Genomic DNA, 20,468 nt, shown 5'->3' with positions numbered 1-20,468 from the left:
AGGGGGATGAGATGAACCAAAGAACTTACATGCATGTATGTGTAACCAATGGACATAGACAACAATGCTGTGTGTGTGTGTGTGTGTGTGTGTGTGTGTGTGTGTGAAGGGGGTGAAGCGGGATTGGGAGGAGAGTGTCTAGGGGGGAAAAAGGAGAAACATCTGTAACAAAAATAAATTAATTTAAAAAAATAAAAGAAAAGGAAAAAAAGAAACTGCAGCCCAGAGGCGTAGGTGGGAGACTCTGGTGCCTCCCTATTAAGTGAGGCTCCACTGCAAACTGGGAGAAGGTCCGGCCCCCAAAGAAAACCACAGAGCAATTTTACGTCCCATTAAAGAGGCACACCTCTGAACATTCAGAAACGATTGGTAGCCGGTGGCATATTAAGCAATTACACATTATGAAGTGGCATCCGTCCCGGGAATTCGAGGAAACCTTGAGTAAGTCATTACATCAACAGATTCCCAGGGAAGAGCTGCACCTGCCAAGGGACCCCGAGGACTCAGCGCCCTGCTCGTGCTCTGTCCAAACCCCGAGACACCGAGCCCGCGCTCACCAGGTCAGCAGGACGGCACTGCTGGCCCCGGGGACTGCCGCAGACCGCCCGGGAATTCTAGACGGACAGTAAGCATTAGCCATCAGTCCCGTTTATTTACAGAGGTCGCTGTGTTTTTAGTTTTTAGTTTTTTTATCTTCACCCGAGGACATTTTTGCATTTATCTTCAGATAGAACAGGAGGGAGAGAGGGAGGAAGAGAGAGAGAGAAACATTGAAGTAAGAGAGACACATCGAGTGGTTGCCACCCACAGAACCCCAACCAGGGGACAAACTGCAACCGAGGTACATGCCCTTAGTGGGAACCGAACCCGGGTCTGTCTGGTCCGCAGGCCGACACTCTAACCGCTGAGCCAGACGGGCCAGCGCGGTAGCTGTGTTTTTAGCACTCCCACGAGTCTGCTCCAGAAAACGGTCAGAATTGATCCTTCGGTCACGAAAAGCAGCTGGAAATGGACATGAAAAGCTCAGGCATCATGCCTACAACATGCAAACACCCTGAAGTGAGCTTAGCGAGGAGGCCACCGTGCCCATGTGAGGACCTGACCCGTTTCTGAAGGACACATGATAATGGAGATGCCTGCAGAGTCCTGGGAACTCTCAACAGAACACAATACCGATAGCTCTCAGATTACTGTGTCTGCACACTGCATCCCGCCAGACCCCAATGTCGTGAGCATCAGCAGGACTACCGGTCACCTGGCTGACCCTAGGGGCATGACCTGGACTCGGCCGGTGCTCAGGTGTGCCCAGCGCCAGGCAGCCCATGGCCTTGAGCCTGTGACTCGCTCTGAGCCTGGTCACCGGCGGGGAAGGGGAGTCTCCCCCAGTGAACCAGGTGGAGAGAGGGGTGCGGCCTTCTGCCGCGTGTTACCTGTAAATAATACTGTTTACTGAGAAGGTTTGTCCGTCAAAGGAGTTGGCCACCACCAAGAAGTAATCTTCTCCCACTGAGAAGAACTCCCAGTCCAGAGCACTGTGGAGACAAGGGGACAGACATTAGGACATGGAGCCCACAGTACTGCCAGAGCTTGGCCACTGGTCTCCAGCCCGTTCCCCTAATCCCGGACCTCGGCGCCCAGGTCCTACCCTAAACCCACACAGCAGGGGCTAGCCTAAGGGGGTGATTTTCTCACAGTCACACAGGGAGTTTAGTTGTTCACTTAAAATTTTTTAAAAAATTAACTGTGGCCCTGGCCGGTTTGGCTCAGCGGTTGGAGCATCGGCCTGCAGTCCAGAGAGATCCAGGTTCGGTTCCCGCTAAGGGCACGTACCTCAGCTGCAGTTTGTCCCCGGCCCTGGTTGGTTGTGCGGGTGGCAGCCACTTGATGTGTCCCTTTCACATCGATGTTTCTCTCTCTCTCTCTCCCTCCCACTCTATCTGAACAAAAATGGAAAAATATGTCCTTGGGTGAGGATAAAAAAATTTTTTTAAATATTAACTGTGATAAAATACATACAACATAAACTTTTAACAATTAAAAAAAATCCTCACTCAAAGATATGCTTAGAGAGAGGAAGGGAAGGAGGGAGAGAGAGAGAGAGAGAGAGAGAGAGAGAGAGAAACATCGATTGGTTGCCTCCCATATGCTCCGCGACTGGGGATCAAACCCACAACCCAGGTATGTGCCCCGACTGGGAATCGAACCAGCAACATTCTGGTGCAGGAGACGACACTCCCCCATCCGAGCTGCTCCGGCCGGGCCCTTCCGAACCATGAGCACGTGCACAGCTCAGTGTTGTCAAGTACGTTCACACTTCTGTACAACCATCACCACCGTCCATCTCCGGGACTCCCTGTCCCCATTAAACACTCACCCCCCAGGCCCTGGCACCCAGCATCTACTCCCTGCCTCTATGGGTCTGACTCCTCAGTATGTCCTTTCGTGTCTGGCTTGTTCACTCAGCATCTTGCCCTCTAGGTTTCTCCAAGTGGCAGCACAAGTCAGAATCTCACTGCTTTTCAAGGCTGAGTACTATTCCGCTGTGGCGGACCACAGTGTGCATCCGTCCACCCGTGGACACTGGGGTTGCGGGTGCGAATGGCGCTGTATGAGACGCGTACACAGCCTTTCGCTCTGAAGCGCCAACATAGGCAGAGCAGTGCCCAGCGCAGGGTCATTCCCCATGGCTCACAGCGCCCTGGAGGCGGACACGTGAGGACACGGGCCACGAGGTCACCCGTTGGCCTTTCCCCCCTTCCTGCTCCTTCCTGGACACCAGTTGGGTGCCCACACGGAAATGGTCTCCTACACTAGGGGGATACTCTGCGTTCTGTCTTCGTGAGCAGCTCCCGTGTCTGCCGAGGGAGGGTCTGTGTGCAGACACGGTCAGTTTCCAAGGATCTGACAAGTAGCTTCCTGGAGGAACTCCCCAGAATCCTGTCCCTCGAGGAGGCCCCCTGGCCGTCCAACCAGGGCCCCACCATCACCTCTGATGACGACAGGCCCTGTGCCCACTTTACAGATGAGGAAACCGAGGCTGCCGCCACGCACCTCGTCAGTCAGAGGCCAAGGCCAGACCGGAACAGCTGTGTCCGGTAGCCTTGGGCTGTGGCCTGTTCAGGCAGCAGAGGGCCACCTGTCTCAGTGGGGACTCACCGAAGTTTCCTTCCCTGTGGGGATCGAGAGCGCTGGCCTAGAGCACGGTGCTCAGACAGGACCCCGGGAGTAAGGGGGCCTAGGGGGGACCTGGGGACACACAGGGCGGCTGAGGCCAGTGGGGACTCTGGGGCTCCTCACTCTTTCCTCCTTCCATTGGCCAGGATCACGTCCTGAGCCACGTCCACTTATGATTTGGCCCCAAAATGGTGGCCACAGCTACGCTCACTGAGAAGTGGCCCATGAGGTACCGGCCTGGGGAGGGCAGTGGTGGGGTCCACGTGAGCTGCTCCTCCTGCCACACACATCTGGGTTCTGAGGCCAAGGCCCGTGGGGAGGACGCGGACAGCGAGGACTTCGGAGCCTGCACGCGGCAGCCCAGGTCGGCCGGCCTCCTGCTCTCCTCCCGAGCAGCGTCATGGCGGGGACCCCACTAGCATCCGAAGGTGTGTTCTCTTCGTCTTCAGAACCACTGCGTTTCGTCAAAATGACCCACAGGCTCATCGGCGGACGCCTGGGTGAGTGAGACGTGGTCTGTCCGTGCGACGTGTGTTCTTTAGTATGAATGTCCACCAAAGGGGATCCACGGGGACAGGAGCCAACTGGGGGTGCCAGGGGCTGGGGGCTTGGGGGGAGGGGTGACAGAAAGGTAGGGGCTTTCTCTGCCAGGTGATGAAATGTTCTCAAGTTACCTATGGGAACGGCTGCGCATTTCTGTGAATTGAATAAAAACCCCTGAATTGTAACAAACACACCTCACCGTTTCAAAGGAATTAGAGCCAAGATTATAAACAGGAGCCACAAATCACCCAGCTGGCCTTGGAGAAGGTTGGCCACGTCCCACCTACGTGGGGTGCAGACAGCCGTCTGTGTCGGCAGCCCCCGCGTGTGCTTTGGGGACTGCGCGCGAGGCTCGGGATGCTGCCTTCTCGGGGGCTCCGTGGGGAGCAGGGAGGCAGGGCGCGGGGAGCTGAGCTGGGGCTGTGCCCAGCCTGCCCGCCCGCCGTCCAGCCAGTCACCAGCTCAGCCGTACCTGCAGGTGGGGATCTCCTGGAACTTGACGAATGTCTGCTCGGTGACATTCAGCTCGTAGATGACTGAGTTGATGACGTAGGAGTAATTCTGCACTTGCATTTCCGCATCGTAGCTTTGACTGTTGGCAACAGCGAGAAAGATCCTATCGCCAATGTGGAAGACTTCCCAGTCTGTGGCGCCAAACGTCTGGGAGGGAAGGAGAGGAGGGCAGAGCACACAGTGCGCAGACTGCAGGACCGGCCAAGTGATGCCAGGCACGGGCGTGCGCGCGCACACACACACACATGCGCATGCACACGCACACACACACGCACACATGCACATGCACACACACACAGCTGAGCACGTCTGGCAGGTCCTCACTCCCCCGCTGGGCTTTGCTCAGTTTCCCAAGCCATCGCCTGCCCCTCCCTGTGTGAACACGAGTGCCAACTACGCCTGTACCTGAGCTGTGCCGTCTGAGATAACTGCTTCTTAGCGACCTGCGCCGCCCACTCCCCCGAGCCCCAGTGCTGCCCTTCCTCATGGGCCAGCTGCTATAACACCTCTTCCAGGGAGCCCTCCCTGCTTCCTCCAGTCTGGCCCCGAATCCGAAGCAACCTCTAGGTACCTCTTGTGTTTCTTACTATGAGCTGTTCCCGCCTGAGGTTCTCCTTGGTCTTTACCCGCAGCCAGTTACCCATGGGAACCGGTGCTCACTGTTGCTCCACAAACCACTTGTCCCTCTGAGGCTGCGGTTACAGGGTCACCAGGGCTGGCCTTTTGCACGAGTGGCCAGCCCTGGAGCCTCTGCCCCAGACCTTGAGCTGTGAGTGCTCATTTGCATATGATTTGCATATGGTTGGCATATGGGCCCCTGAAGAGGAAGCTCGTGTGAAGGTCACGGCCAGCGTCTCAGGCATCACGGTGGTGCCGAGCATGGGGAGGAAAGGACCAGAGACGTCTGGGTCCAAGCCCTGCCCGAGCCCTGAAGAGAGAGGGCAGAAACGAAAGGAGACATTTTCCTGGGGAACAGGAGGCAGGCACAGGGAGAGGCCCGGCGGGTGACCACACAAGATGACAGGCCAGCGTGAGAGAGGGAGACGAAGGCAGTGCCCTGTGGCAGGGCCTGTGGCCGATGTAAAATCGTGTAAGTGCTCTGTGGCCCAAACCGCAGCCTGTGGAGGCTGCCGGGATCTCAGCTCCCGTGTGAGCAGAGGAGGCTGAGGGCAGAAGCGAAAGTGATGGACTTGGCACTGAAATGGCCCTTAAACACTTTGCCTCCAGACTCTCGGCTTCTGATACAGACGGAGAGACCACGGCAGACAGATCCTGGTGCTGAGAGCAGCTGCTCACTCGGGGCCTGGGGCCGAAACTAGGCACACACCTGTTTGAAGGGGGAGGGCCAAGGACGGGCGGGACCCGGAGGGGTCCCTCTGACATCCCCTCCGAGGACACTCTGGCTCATGGCAGGCTGGGTGGACGGGGAGTCGAGGGGAGGGTTTGGGGCTTTCCAGAGTGTCCACAAGCAGAAGGGGACTGTCCTAAGAAGGAGGGAGCTCGACATCTCCACACGAACGTCCCTCCAGTCCTTGTCTGGCCCCTGAGTTGCGGGCAGGGAGCAAAAGTCCAGGGACCCTGAGACGAACCACAGCGGAGAGGCTGGGGACCGGCCGGAGGACCACCAGCAGGGAGCACGGCCGTCATGTGGCCTGTGGCCGGGAGAAGGAGCGGCAAGCAGGTCGGCTGACAGCGTGCACGTGCAGGAGCGAGCAGGCAGACTCCAGTGACCAGGGCCCCCGGGACTGCGAGCCACGTGAGTTGTGACAGGAACATTCAGAGCCATGAAAACTCTAAAAGGAGCCAAACAGAAACCCTGCAGCCGGGCGCATAGTATTTATATTCATTAACGTATTGGAGGGAACCGAGAGCCACGAAACAAAGCATCAGTGAACCAGAGGACAGACCAATAGAAATGATGCTGACTGAAGCACACCAATCAAAACAGATGATAATAAAAGCAAACAGAGCCTCGGTGAACCGCGGGGCAGTAGAGTCAGCATCCCCCACGTGCGATGGGAGTCACCGAGGAAAGGAAAAACCGGGCAGGAAAACATTCAAATAAATAAGGGTTAACATTTTTCCAAATCTGATTAAAAACTCCAAGACAAGAGGATCAGAGACCCGAAGCAGAATAACTATAAAAGCCACACCTAGACACATCACATTCAAATAGCTGAGAACTGGAGATAACGAGAAAATCTTAGCAGCCAGAGAACGCATCCAATACCGGGAGACGAAGAAATGGGGCTTCCCCTTGGAAACCACGGAAGCTCAACCTCAACAGAAAAACATCTTTAGCTCTGGTTGGTTTGGCTCAGTGGTTGGAGCATCGGCCCAAGGACCAGAGTCTCGGGTTCGATTCCCAGTCAAGGGCACGCACCTTGGTTGTAGGTTTGATCCCTGGCCTTGGTTGGGGTGGTGTGGGAGGCAGCCAATCGATGTGTCTCTCTCACATTGATGTTTCTCTCTCTTTCTCCCCCTCCCTCCCTTTCACTCTATCTGAAAAATCAGTGGAGAAATATCCTCGGGTAAGGATTAAATAATAATAATAATATTAAAGTTTATTTTTAAAAAAGAAAAATATCTTTAAAATGATTGAAAGTAGAATTCTATAACCAGTGAAAATATCCTTCCAAAATGAAGGTAAAATAATCTCATTTTCAGATAAAAGTGACAAGATGAATTCCCAGCAGAAACTGGGGTGGGGGCAGGTCATCCCTGTGCTGTCCTAGGTCATCCTGGTGGGGTCTCAGCTGGGACCCTCTGACTGTGCCTCTGCCTGCCCAGCCAGGCCTGTGCTTGAGGAGCATCTCAGGGCCTGGACCAGCTGGGAAGCAGCTCCGTCTCTCTTTACCCTGGCAGCCCCTCCTCCGCACCCAGTTACCTCCTAGGATGTCACTTCCCTGCTGGTAGATTCAGGTCCCTGCCCAAGCCTAGAGGGCACTTGGTAAACAGAAAGAACAAACTTGGGCTGACGCAACGGTGTTCGTCCCCGGGCCCAGCAGAGGGCGACGTTGCCCGCCTAGCCCAGCTGGCCTGGCAGCGTGCTGGGAACATTCCTAGGGCTCTAAGCGGGGCTCAGACCCAGCAGCTCTAGAAACAGGTCTGAATCCGTCCTGAGCAGCAGAGCCCAGCACGGTTAAGCCAAAAGGAAGACCCCCTGGAGCAAGGACAGGGGCCCAGGATCCCTGACAGGGGCCGGGGCTTGGCTAAGTCCTCCGGATCAGTGTACCCCTCCTTGGCCTGGCTCCGTGAGGTGGCACCGTTCTTTCTCCGGGGTGCCCCCCAACTGCTGCAGGCGGACACTGGGGGCTGACCTTCAGCACCAGCATCATCCGCCCTGTGGCTGCTTCACAGACGGCGACTGTTCGAGACCCACACGGGCGGACAGTCACACGCACGCCAGCTGTGACTTTGCAGAAACCAAACAGAAGGTGTCAGACTGTGAGATCCCAGCCCCTCTGACCCGCGCTGGGGAAACCATGTCAATGGGAAACTGCACACATGTACGCACATGTAAATGCATATGCCTGTGTACACACACCTGCATGTACACGCGTTTACACACACCTGTATACACACACCCCTGCCTGCACACACGCACACGGGCACTCCCACACAGCACAATGAGAGGATCCCCCCACATCACCAGGGCTTCACTTGTCCTGAGCCCCAGGACGGAGGGCGTACAGAGGGGGACCCCAGAGGGTGTGGGGCTTTGGGAGCACGGGAAGAGGTCCCAAGGTGAGGAGGAAGGTGTGGCTGGTGGCAGGTAGCAGGGCAGGGTGTCCAGGTGAGCGTGGCTCAGAGGGGCCGTCATCCTGCCTCTGCTCCATGCGCCCTGCTGGGTTGGAACCCGATACAGCCAATATGAGGCGAATTTCAGAGAAACTCAGGACACGATTTTACTAACAAAATATCCATTGTTTCTCTGGAATTCAAATTGAACAGACATTCTGCATCTTATCTGGCCACTGGCTGACAGAGACCTGCACGGGGCCTGGCTGCGTCACAGTCACTGGCTGTCAGTGACCCCTCATCCCCGCACTGTGGCTGCCAGGAGCCCCCACAGAGCAGGGCCACACCTGCACCTGCACCCGAGGTCGGCTCCCCCTGGGCAGTGAGCCTGATGCCTGGCTGCACCAGCCTGCGCAGGCGGTGGAGAGGCCAGGGGTCTGCTGTCAGGCCCCTCCCGGGTTCTACACAAATTAGGACTCATCACAGAGACAAGAAATACCCACATCAAATGGCCCTGCCAAACCCTGCCTGGCACGAGAGCCAGGCGGCCAGGCACCTGCTGGGCTGGGCAGACCCTCCCCTCTTTCACTCCTTCCGAACGGAATTCCCCTGGAGCCCTGCCTTGCCAGCCCTGGCTTGGTGCCCGGGCTCCGGAGCACCTCTGGGGGCTGACAGTGTAGCCTGGCAGCCTCCCTTGAGGGGGGTGGGATCTCGGGGATCGTCGGACAGTGTGGGCAGGAGGCCCTTGGGAGAGCAAAGAACCAAGGCCTGGGAGGGCCCAGGGAGGTGGGGGCACTGCCAGGGGCACAGGTGGCCCCCAAAGGGCCCCAGGGCAATGCTGCCATCCTCACTGCAGGCAGTTGGCCGAGGTGGACAAGGGTCTTATTCTGGAGGCCGTGGAGGCAGCACATTCCTAGCTGACTTCCGGGTGCCCCTCTGAGCTCTCCCCACCCCCAGCCCAGCAGGCCCTCAACCCTGCTGCCTGGGGCCCCCAGCTCCTGCCCCACAGAGCCGACCCAAGGCCCAGGAGGAAGTACCTTCGCCTCATGTGCAACTGGCCCGGTCATTGCACCGGTCACTCCGGGTGTGACCATGAGAGGGGTGCTCTTGTACACCACCTGTACACCACCCTCCTTACGGAGGTGGATCTTAACCCAAAGTCTCGCCTTTTTTTCATTTGTTTCTGGACATTTACATCCTTGGTGGAGACTGTTTCCGACAAGCCCACAGCTTCGCTGCCACCCACATACCTGGGGCCACTCTGCACAGCGCCTCCATGCACCCCGCCCACCTGCCTGGCTCAACGCTGCCCCCATCACGGACCCTCTCCTCTGGGCCCTGGGCTCTCAGCCACCCTCTGCCCCAAACCTCCCCCAGCTCTGGGTCCTCACATCTGCCAGTGACAAGCGGCTGGAGCCTGGGTCTCTGCCACCTGGAGAAAGGTCCCAGAATCCCTGGTGGGGGAGGGGCAGTCACCTCCACTCACACCTGGGCCCAAAGCCCTGCCCAGCACCCAGACCCCCAGCGCTCCTCCCAGGTCGGGGCGCACAGCTTTGCAGACGTCTCCCACACCCGCTGCCTGAGCCCCTGGAAGGGGCTCCCCGATGCCAGCACCTCTCTCCCCACACGTGCTCTCCGGGCACCCAGCCCCTCCTGCGTCAAAGCTCGTGGTCAGGGAAGATGTCACAAAACTCCAAACCAAACAGCAGACACACCGAGGCATCTCCAAGGCCTGAAAGGACTCAAACACAATTCGAAAATGCTGGCACCACATGAAAGCGGAATTCTGTGGGTTTTGAGGAATTACAGAGGTGTGAACAGATGCGGCTTCTAGAACGCAGCCTCGGGGCAGGGCACAAAGTTGCCGCCTGCCTGGGCCTCCCGCGATGTCTGCAGAGCTTGGGCGACCCCGGAGTCCTGGCTCCTGGGACAGTCCCGCGCTCGGGGCTAGAGACCTGTCACAGCCGCTGCGGCCCCGCTCCCAGCCACCCTGCTGCTGGGTGTTTCTTTCATGGCCCTTGGCCAGCCCTCCTTGGGGTCGCAGTGCAGGACGAGGCTTCACCGCAGCTCAGGGGCCCACATCTGTCCCTCTGCCTCCATCCCCCCTTCCAGAGCAGGCGACGGCGCCCGTGAGCCTGCTCAGCAAGACTCAGTGTCATGTCCTGACCCTTTTGATGAAGAGCTGGCGGGACGAGGCGCACACGGGAGGAGGCAGACTGCTCGGGGCATGACTCCGTGCCAGGCTTCGCCCGGACAGAGCAGCCTGGAGGAGAGACCTGTGTGGGTGCAAGGACACCTGTGGCCAGCTGGTTCTGCCATTCACCACTGTATGTCCTCAGCCAGGTCCCCTCACTTCCCAGCCTCAGTTTTCTCACTTGTGAAATGGGTCTGACAGAACCAGGAGCCGGCTGAACACATGCGGCCGCAGACCTCCTTCCAGAAACCTCTGTAAATGTCAGAAAGTCTTCACAAAGTGGAACGAGAAAGGTGTCCACCGTGGAAACCCCAGGGTGCTGGATGAGATCGTGGGAATGGAGAACAGGGCGGGGTCCCGGGCCATGGGTCTTACCTATTTGGGGGTTCCTCCTATTCTCCACTGACCTGGGAGCCTGTAGAGAGAACTGCCTGTACCTGGGGCCTGGGGTTGCCGTCCCTCTCGGGGGGTCCTGGGAAGGCCCTCTGATTCCTGGTGGGCGGTGCTGGCATCCTCTCCTCATGCCCAGCTGTAGCACCCAGGGCAAAGATATGGGGGCCTATTCTCCTCCCCCCCCCCCCTGCTCCCCTCAAGCGGCCTGGCTGGTCTCTCCACAGAGACCCCAGGCCAAACTGCAGGCTGCATCCACCAATGATTCTAAAATCAAGGTGACATTTTGGACATTTACATAGTCCAGGGCCAAGGGCGCAGCTGTGATCAGCTCAAGGGTGGACAACCTCTGCGACCCCCCGCGCCCCTTCCCCGGGGACAGCCCCTGCACTCGGGTCTAGCAGGTCTCCTCCGCGCTGCGGTCACACCGCCTGCAGCCCCCTTCACACGTGGACGCCGCGAGCTGCGTGCAGTTGCTTTTCCACACGTTCCCAATTGCTTCCTCCTAACCCTCTCTGCCCCTCCCCTCCCGTCCTTCCGGTGTGGGAGAAATCTCATCTCCACACAGCTCGGGCCTGCCAGCTCCTCGCGGGCCCTTCCTCTCGGGAGCCGGTCGCTCCTGCTCCGCGAGGCCACGGCCCTGCGTCTCCATCCGCAGTGCTCTCCTGCGCTTCCACGCGCGTGTCTTTCCACAAGTCCTGCAGCCCCTGTGTGTCCCTGGGCCTTCCTCTCTTCCCACATCGTCCCTCCGAGACCCTCCCACTGGGCCATCTGGGCTGACCGTGTCTAGAACCGACACCAGCTCTCATTCTGGAACTGCCAACATCGATGGTTGGAGCCAACACCTCCGATTCTCATGTCCTGGGTCAGGTTGACTCTCGTGTTCGCAGGTGCACAATGACCGCCCACCCCCCCCCAACCCATGCACCTAGGCTGGGTCACGTGACCAGGGCTGGCCAGGGGCGGTCAAGCAGGAGCAAGCATGCGCCAATCTGGGGAGGGAGGGCAGACCTCCTCCTGTCATCCGCACCCACAGTCTGCACGGCGACCGTGTGGCTCTCATCCCCGGTCTCAGGGCCCTCCCCTGAAGGTTCCCGCTCCCCGTGGGGAGATCCTCTTCCAGTTCCTTGGATCATTCCATCGCTCCCATTTTCTGCTTCACTCTTGCTAAAACTCTGGTTAGCCAGCTCTCAGATTCCGGAGGGACTCTATCTTGTTGTTCTGCATTCTGGAAGATTTCCTCACCTTTATTTTTCAGTCCCATCGACGAGGGTCTTCCTGTCCTGCCAGCAATCCTATTTTTAATATCCGAGAACTCTTTCCCGGGAATGGCATCCTGTAGCACCTCATAAATGCAGTGTCTTCTGGAACACCTCCGAGGACAGTTACAATGTTTCAAAGTTCTCTTCTGTTTCTGGAATAGCTCAGTTTCTCCCAGGTGGGTATATGTGTATAGCTGAGGACAGTTACAATGTTTCAAAGTTCTCTTCTGTTTCTGGAATAGCTCAGTTTCTCCCAGGTGGGTATATGTGTATAGCTGAGGACAGTTACAATGTTTCAAAGTTCTCTTTTGTTTCTGGAATAACTCGGTTACTCCCAGGTGGGTATATGTGTATATTTTAGCCTCTGTGTTTCAAGTCTCCTGCCGAACATCTGGAGACCCTCAGTGGTCTGAGTGTTTAGTGGTGGGCTGAGCCCTGGGACCTGGGCTTCGTGTTGTGCCCTTGGGGTCGGCCTGTGGTTGTGTTGCACCTTTTTGTTCGAATGTAGGTGGTTTAGGATCGCAGTGCTGGTAGCTGTAGAGTGATAATCTCCACAAGGCACCCGCAGACCACTGCCGGCACCCTCCTGCAGTCTGAGGGCCCCGCCAAGGACGCGCGTGGTTGACCAGCTGCCATGCGCTGCTCCTCCTGTCCAGGCCGCCGGCCCCTGCTCGCAGGACACCACAGAGCTCTGCTCCCTGCCCCGGCTCGTGTGTTGGAGATTTGGAAACAATCACCTGAGTCTTCTTTCTGAACAAAGTCTTTAGTTTCTACGATTGTTCCTCCTTCGATATGATCCAATCCCTTCCAGATCCTGGCCTGTCTCCCTGCGGCTCCCCAGAGTGCAGAGCTGCCGAGGCCTGAGCACCCGGCCCTCCTTGGGCTGGAAACCCACTGTGGGGCAGCTCGCCCCCCCCTCGGCTCTCAGGCACCCCGGTAACTGGAGTTTCCTCACGCACTGCCGTCAGCCTGTTGCCTGCACCCTGTGCACCCCTGTCCTCCCCCCCCCCCCGTGCACCCTGCTCAGGCCTCCACGTGGCCCCTCTGCCCCTGCCAGTCCAGGCACCCTTGGGAACCTGTTTACCACCATAGTTTTGCCCCAGTCAACCCAGACCCAGACGCTTTGCATCTCCACTCTCAGTCCTAGGCTCTAATCCCAGGTCAGACACCCCGTCCCCCGTGGGCAGACCCAGGCCAGCCTGCTGTGAACACTGTCACACCAGTACACACGCACCCTGCGCCGCCTCCGCCCGGGACGTCTGCGCCAGTGCCACGGACACGACAAACACCGGAAGGCCTGGTGTTGGAGAAAGACCCTGCCCAACGCTGAATAAAGTGACGGCCCCATACTGCCCGGATTCCAGTCCCACTCTTTCAGGAGCAAGTGGATGGAACGTTCTAGACTGCTCTCAGTCACTCCAACCATCAGCTTCTCCGAGCAACACGGATGCCTAGCAAAGGGCTGCCCCTCTCATTCTCCGAGACCCCACCAAGGGTGAAGCGACGTCCCCTGCACTGCCCCCTCCCCTGCCCCACGACTGCCAGCCTCCGAGCTCCGCCCTGCGCCCGGCCTCCCTGGGATGAAGCGCACTGGGCAGTCACAGGGCCTGTAGAGCATTTCTGGGGGCAGATGAGAGGCAGGTAAGTGAGCAAAGGGGTGTTCCGGAGGATCGAGGAGGGGAGTCTCCTGTTGGCGGTGCGGTCCTCTCCACCACGTCTCAGCCCCTGGGGAGGGACCCTGTCGGCTCCACCAGACCGTGGACGGCAGCCAGCTCCTGCCAGAGAGCCTGCGATGGGCACACGCCCCCCGCTCCTGTGCCGCTGTCGGGTTCTCATCACAGGAGCCTGGGACACTGGTTCCCCGGGCACCTAATACCCTAATACTGTCCCACCTTAATAACTACTTCTGCAGCCTTGACTCAAAGGTCCTGCCAGCCCACCCATGGCGACGGCCACCAGCTGAGGGACACTCAAGGTCTGAAGGAAACTGGAGAGTGCTGCCCCCACCCTCCACAGGTGGCCAGGTCAGAGGTCAGCTGCCCAGCTGCCCCAGCTCCTGACAGCCACACAGAGGTGGGTCAGACAGCAGGGGCTGCCCAGGGGCCAGAGGCCAGTCTGAGCACCCAGTGTAGCCCAGGACAGCTCTGTGACAGATGGATGGCAGAACCAGCACCCCCGTCATGTTGGGGCTCTCAGGCATTTTGGGGGGTAACAGAGGCTGCCATGGGCAACATGACTCAGCCTGAGCCTTTATGGGGGAGGCACCTGGGGAGGAGGCTCAAGGGTGAAGGTCCAGACCCCGGCACGGGTCCTGCTGGGGCCCGATCCGGCGTCCCCGGGCGCTGCCATGGACCTGAGCAAGGCGCCGGGGACCGCCCCTTACCAAGAAGGACTGGAACAGCTGGAAGGAGCCGACCAGCCAGATGTACAGGTGGGAGTGCACCTTCGTGGACGTGCCGTTGAAGGTGTTGGCCACCACCAGGAACGAGTAGGGCCCCACGGTGAAGAACTCCCAGTCGTAGGCGCCAGAGGTGGCGATGGTCTGGTTGGCCTCGAACAGGCGCGTCCGGGGGTTCCACTTGTAAATGACGCTGTCGATGTTGTGGTTGTTTCCTGGAAGCCAAGCAGCTGCGTGAGGGAGGGGACACGCACTGCCGTGTCCTCCCGGACCCCGGACCCTGCCTCAGGGCCCCAGCCAGGCCTGGGTCACTCTGGACGCCGCCCTGGTCACCCCACTCTCCCGCACCCTCTCGCTCCCCAGCAGTGACGCCTTCACGTGACCACACCGCCCGCCTCTGCCCAGATGAACACCTTCGGTGGGACTCCTCTTTGGGTGGCTCCAGACCCTCACCATGGCCTTCCAGGGTCTTGGAGGTGGACCCCCACTGCCTCTGCCCAGCCTCACCTGTTACAGTGTCCCCTTGGCTCCCACTCTCCCACATGCCGGGCATCACGCCCCCGGAGCCCCTCTGGGCCAGCCACTCCTGGAGCACTCACTTCCATGGACGGCTCTGGTGAGCGGGCTCCGGGGTCCCCCTGCCCATCAGCGGGTGGTGGGGGCTCCTCTCTGGGCCCTCCACACAGCTCCCTGGCATGTCTCAGACTCAGGTAAACACAGAGCCATGGAGCCCACTGAGGCCTGAGCTAGAGATGCCCTGAGGACCGGCTGCCACCTTGGACCTGTCCACCCCTTGAGTCACAGGACAGGGAAGAGCTTGCCAAGGTCACTGGGGGCCATCACTGGCCCAGAAACAAGGTTTGCCAGCCCCTCCCAGCCTCTCCCCTCCATGTCCACGTAGCACACAGACTGTGCAGACGGACGACCTGTTCCCGGGAACAAGGTCCACGTCCTTCTGACCACTCGCCCAGCCCCTCCACGCTGCTCCCCCGCCAGGCCCTGGTCAGGGAGCTCACGTTCCCACCTCTGCCAGCCAGATCCTCCCGCAGGGAGGCGAGGTGGTTACTTAGTTAATTAGTCAGTGTTAAATGAGGCAATCCGTATAGCCAGGTGGCCCTCACTTCTGTGGCGACTGTCCTGAGGGCAGGGACAGACCACCTGACTTCCTACCTGGACGGATGAGGAGGTGCTCAGGTGTGCTCCCCCTCAGAGGCTACCATCAGACGGCCAAGCCCGAGGAATCGGGCTGGTGTGATCTATTAGCATCTTTAGGGAGACGAGAAAGCTCTGTGGGTGAGTCATGCCCTCCCCAGGGATGGTTCCCTTCTGGGTTGAAGGTCACAAGCCCTACCTTCCCTGTGGTTGGCCACAGCCAGGAAGTGCTCCCCAGCCACTTCGAAGGCCTCCCAGTCTCGGGCGCTGTGGGTGGCCACCCGCTGGTAGGGCACAAACCGCAGCTTTCTCTGGCTCCATTTGTAAATGACGGAGAACTCCTGGCCCCTTTCGTTCGGGTCTAAGTTGGCCACAGCCAGGAAGACCTGCAAGAGAGGACCCAGAACGCTCAGTTCTCACGCTCCCGGCCGGGGTCTGGCGCGAAAGGTTTCTGAATGTCCATATCTCTGTCCGAGGAGCGCGGGGCGGAGGCTGAGCCCACCCTCCGTGACTGATGGCCCAGCAGCCGGGGAGCCTGGCGGTCTCCAGATGTGTCCATTGCATTTAAAACCCTTAAATGGCCCTGGCCGGTTTGGCTCAGCAGTTAGAGCCTCAGCCTGCGGACCAGAGAGTCCCAGGTTCGGTTCCTACTAAAGGCACGTACTTGGTTGTAGTTTGTCCCCGGCCCCGGTTGGGGTCGTGTGGGTGGCAGCCAGTTGATGTGTCTCTCTCACATCAATGTTTCTCTCTCTGTCTTTCTCCCTCTCTCCCTCGCGCTCTATCTGAAGATAAATGCAAAATGTCCTCGGTTGAGGATAAAAAAACAAAACAAAACAAAAAGCCCTTAAATGTGTCTATTCGCCAGTCCATTGCTGCTCTTTCTACATCCCAAACCCAAGACAAGCTTTGTGCACAAACGTGTCCTGCACCTGCATACGTAGAAGTCTTAGCGCCCTGCCCTCCCATAGTAAGCGGGTGTCCGTCCGCAGCCACGCCCGGTGCGGAAGCCCCTATGGGCGTGAGCAGTGGGCATGATCATTTGCATACGTGGGTACCACAGGGGCCAGCTCTCGGAGTGCTGGGCACGTGCCCTGGGACTGGAGGCAGATGCCCAGGTAAATCCTGCATCTGCTCAGCGACCAGACAGAGGTTCCCCTTGTTTTTCTGAATTTCCCAACTTTCCTTAGATGTAAAGTTATTATTATTTTTTTATAATTAAAACAAGCATCTTTAAAATATCATCAACCAAATCACCAGAGAGTGAGTCATTCATTCACCACGTGTCGGATCTGGTGTAAGAACCTTGGCGAGCTGCCAGCAACAAGCGGGCGGAGTTTGTCTGTTTGCTCCCTGTTCTACCCCCAGTGGGTGGGTCGAGGTGGGGGCAGGGCCGTACCTGGCACATGTGTGTAGGTGAGGGAACAGTTTAGGGACAGGCATGGGAAGGTGTTCCCAAGACGCTGCCATTTTGAGGGGAGGACATAGAAGGAGCTGGGGAGCCCCCTCGGCCTGTGTGGGTTTCAGGGTCTGACCAGCCCCCTGTGATGCTCATTGGGGGGGGGGGGGATCACATCCATCACGATGGAGTTGGGCCGGCCCTCAGACCCTCCACTCCCAGGCCCTCTGCTCGGTGCAGCCCTGGCTGGCAAGAGGTGCTGCCCACGAGGGTCTCTGCCTGCTGGGGCCTGTCTGCGGAGAGAAGCAGGATCGGGCAGGACGGCCTGTTGCCATTCTGAAATGGCTTCTGCACGGTTGACGGTCCAAGTCAAATGACCTCGACAAGTTTTAAGTTAGTGCTGATGGGTCTACACAGACCTGGGCGGCATCCCAGGCACGGCCTTGCCTCTGTGGGGTCGGAAGCTGACCGGACGTGCTCAGTGTCGCCGCCTGGAGGTAGCCTGGGAAGTGTCTGGTCATGGGAGCCATTCTGAACCCGACAAGGCTTGGAGCCCCGAGAGACCTTTCCCCTGCAGACGCTATGGGGGGGCCCAACCGCGGACCCTGCAGGTTCTCCCAACGTAAAAGGCCCGGGAAGCCGCGGACGCAGACTCGCCTGCTTCCCGATGGTGAAGTGGCGCCAGGACTGGGCCTGGTGCGTGCGGATGCTCTGGTACGAGGCGAACTGCCCGTCGGTCCACTTGTAGATGGCGGACGCGGCCTTCGGGTTGGCGGTGGCTATAAAGAGCCCGGCCTCGGGGATGACGAAGACCTCGATGCCCAGCGTCTCCGAGTGCGTGAACAGGCGCTGGTGTTCCTCCACGTAGTCCAGCTTCTCTTTGGCTGGTGAGAGAGACGCGAAGACCAGATGACGCTTCCGGAACGGAGGCTCGGAGGGCGCATCTCGGGAGCACGAGCCCGGGGCCCTGGACGGTGACCCCGGGGCATTAGCGGGGGACAAGGGCAATTCGCTTGGAGTGCCTGTTCACCCCCAGAGGCCTGTCAAGCAGCCCACTCGGCCTGCGTGGGTTTCAGGGTCTGACCAGCCCCCTGTGGCGCTCATGGGGGGAATCGACGTCTCGGGCCTTAGGACACATTCCCCACGCTCCTGCTTCTCCAGTCGTGAACTGGAGGGTGCGGTCAGGAGCGTTCGAGCGGCCCAGCGGAGCCAGAGCCCTCTGCTGCAGACACCCAGGCCGCCCGCCAGCACGACAGGCTGTCACAAGGGCCCGCTGCATTGCCACATTGAATCTGCGCACCTGAGTAGACAGGGTGTGAGGAGAGTGGGCAGGGCCGGCTCCCCAGGGAGCCCCGTGTCCTCCTGGACATGGACGAGGGGAGGTGACGAGCCGGCCCTGCCAGCCCATGTGTGGTGCCCAGGAGGGCGTGTGGTTTCTGATTAAATATGGGGGCTTGCCCTGGCCAGTTTGCTCAGTGGTTAGAGCGTCAGGCCTGGGACCGAAGGGTCATGGGTCCAATTCCCAGTCAAGGGCATGTACCTGGGTTGCAGGTTCAATCCCCTGCTCTGATTGGGGTCGTGAGGGAGGCCACCGATCAACATATCTCTCTTACATCGATGTTTCTCTCTCCCTCCCTCCTTTCTTTTCACTCTGTCCAAAAATCAATAGAAAAATGTCCGTGGGTGAGGATGAACAAGGAAACAAAGCATATGGGGGCTTGCTGCTCTGAGTGGGGGTGTTTCCTATTCTTGGGTGACGCTAACTCTGAGCAGAGACCCTAAGTCTCCGGAGCCCCCGGAGCTTCAACCTCCCTGCCCACCTCACCTGCCAGCACGGAGACCCACTCGCTGCCCACGCACAGGTACAGCCCTTTCTGTCTGGCATCGAACCAGAACTGGGCATCCTCCACCTTGGTGCACGGAGGCCGGGACCCCAGCGTCACCTTCATGTCGGTTTCTGGGGGAGACAGGGAGGATGAGCGTCCACTGGAAACGTGCTCCCTGGAGGAGGCAGTCCTGCCTGTGTCCTTGAAGCTGGGCTCCGAGGGCCCACTCGGGAGGCAGGTGAGGCCAGAGCACACGGCCTGCCCGGGCGCCTGCGTGGCAGGACGGCGTACAGCTCCCCATGGCTCCGGGAGGCAGTGGCCCCCTCGTCCCTGGGATCTCTAGCTCTTCTGAAAACCCTCAGTGACCCTAGTGGGCTTTGGTCACCCCCCACATCTGTGACCGAACGGCATGAGTTTATCTAAATTTCCGTTGGCTTGGCTCTGTGGCGTTTGGAGCCCACCCCTTCTCAGAACCATGCCTCCCTCTCAGGTCCAGCACACGTCCCAGTGATGCCACTTGGCCACTTGAGAATGATACCGGCACTGTAGCCCGGGCCCAACATCCAGGCTGTGACACTGAGCACGACCTTGACCCCTCGCAGCACCGGGCAGAGGCCTGGGGGCTGAATCCTTCTCCCTGAGAACCCCTTCCAGTTACAGCGGCCCATGTCCCCCAAGGACGACGCCCAGAAGCCTGCATGTAGGTCCTGGGGGAGCCTGGGCTCAGGGACTAGAAATCACAGTTCCAGGATTGGAAATCAGGGTCACCCTGCTCGAGGTCACCCTGACTTGTGAAGCTGGGGAGAGGGTAAAGCTGTCTCCCTGCCTCGCCGAGCGGTGGGGGTACGGTGGGTGGGTGACGGGGTTGGAGTCTCCCTGGTGAGGGCTGGGCTTTAAACAAACAGCCAACATTGCACTTTGACATTGGAAGGTGCAAACAGAAACTGAAAAGGCAAAGCTGGGGACCCTCCAGGCAGGGAGTTCACGTAAAATAGAAATACACCTTGTGAAAGCAGGGTCCCCATGGGGCAGGGGCTGAGGTTTGGATGTCTGTCGGGGACGGAGGGGGAGAAAGGGTCTCAAATGCCGCTCTGGGGGAACACAGGCAGCAGGTAGAGGTGGAGGCTCAGGAGGAAGACACCTTCGCGTGGGCGGAGGGCTCGGCTTACTGACCATAGGGATATTTTAGCACCTCATTATCTTCTGGCCTCCCTGTGAGACCCTGCAGGATGGGTGGGATGGACAGCACCAGGTCCGCGTTCCTGCAGGGACACAGCCCTGGAGTGGCGTCCGCACCAGGCAGCAGAACCAGCTGCCGTACCAGGCCCTGCAGAGAGGACAGTGCACTCAGACGCTCCGGGGGGCTGTGGTGGGCGCCCACCCACCTCTAGGGCTGGGAGAGAAGAGTCTACATGTAGGTCCTGGGGGAGCATCGGGAGCATCAGAGAAGAACTGTACACCCTTCTACAGTCACTAACCCATGAAGAAATTTTTTCCTGTGGACTAACCTAAGTGACTGGCCAACATTGGTTATCCATCCATCCATCCATCCATCCATCCATCCATATATCCATCCATCTATCCATCCGTCCATCCATCCATATCCATCCATCCATCCATCCATCCATCCATCCATATATCCATCCATCCATCCATCCATCCATCCATCCATCCACCCACCCATCCATCCATATATCCATCCATCCATCCATCCATCCATCCATCCATCCATCCATCCATATATCCATCCATCCATCCATCCATCCATCCATCCATCCATATATCCATCCATCCATCCATCCATCCATCCATCCATCCATATATCCATCCATCCATCCATCCATCCATCCATCCATCCATCCATATATCCATCCATCCA

General features: G+C 58.8%; 1 protein-coding gene across 1 annotated transcript in view; it reads right to left on the bottom strand.

Moving 5' to 3' along the window:
• Positions 1–20,468, bottom strand: part of TSPEAR (thrombospondin type laminin G domain and EAR repeats) — a 31,238-nt gene that overhangs the window by 4,858 nt on the left and 5,912 nt on the right. Inside the window, exons 4-10 of the mRNA XM_036243602.1 lie at positions 19,763–19,916; positions 18,589–18,720; positions 17,421–17,647; positions 15,567–15,753; positions 14,201–14,430; positions 4,190–4,377; positions 1,431–1,532 (exon numbers count right to left, since the gene is read on the bottom strand). Of these exons, the coding sequence (XP_036099495.1) occupies positions 1,431–1,532; positions 4,190–4,377; positions 14,201–14,430; positions 15,567–15,753; positions 17,421–17,647; positions 18,589–18,720; positions 19,763–19,916 (1,220 nt within the window). The remainder of the gene's footprint in view (positions 1–1,430; positions 1,533–4,189; positions 4,378–14,200; positions 14,431–15,566; positions 15,754–17,420; positions 17,648–18,588; positions 18,721–19,762; positions 19,917–20,468) is intronic.

The sequence above is a fragment of the Molossus molossus genome, unplaced genomic scaffold, assembly GCF_014108415.1.
Source record: "Molossus molossus isolate mMolMol1 unplaced genomic scaffold, mMolMol1.p scaffold_m16_p_5, whole genome shotgun sequence".
Taxonomy (NCBI): domain Eukaryota; kingdom Metazoa; phylum Chordata; class Mammalia; order Chiroptera; family Molossidae; genus Molossus; species Molossus molossus.
This window is presented reverse-complemented; position numbering and strand designations above follow the sequence as displayed.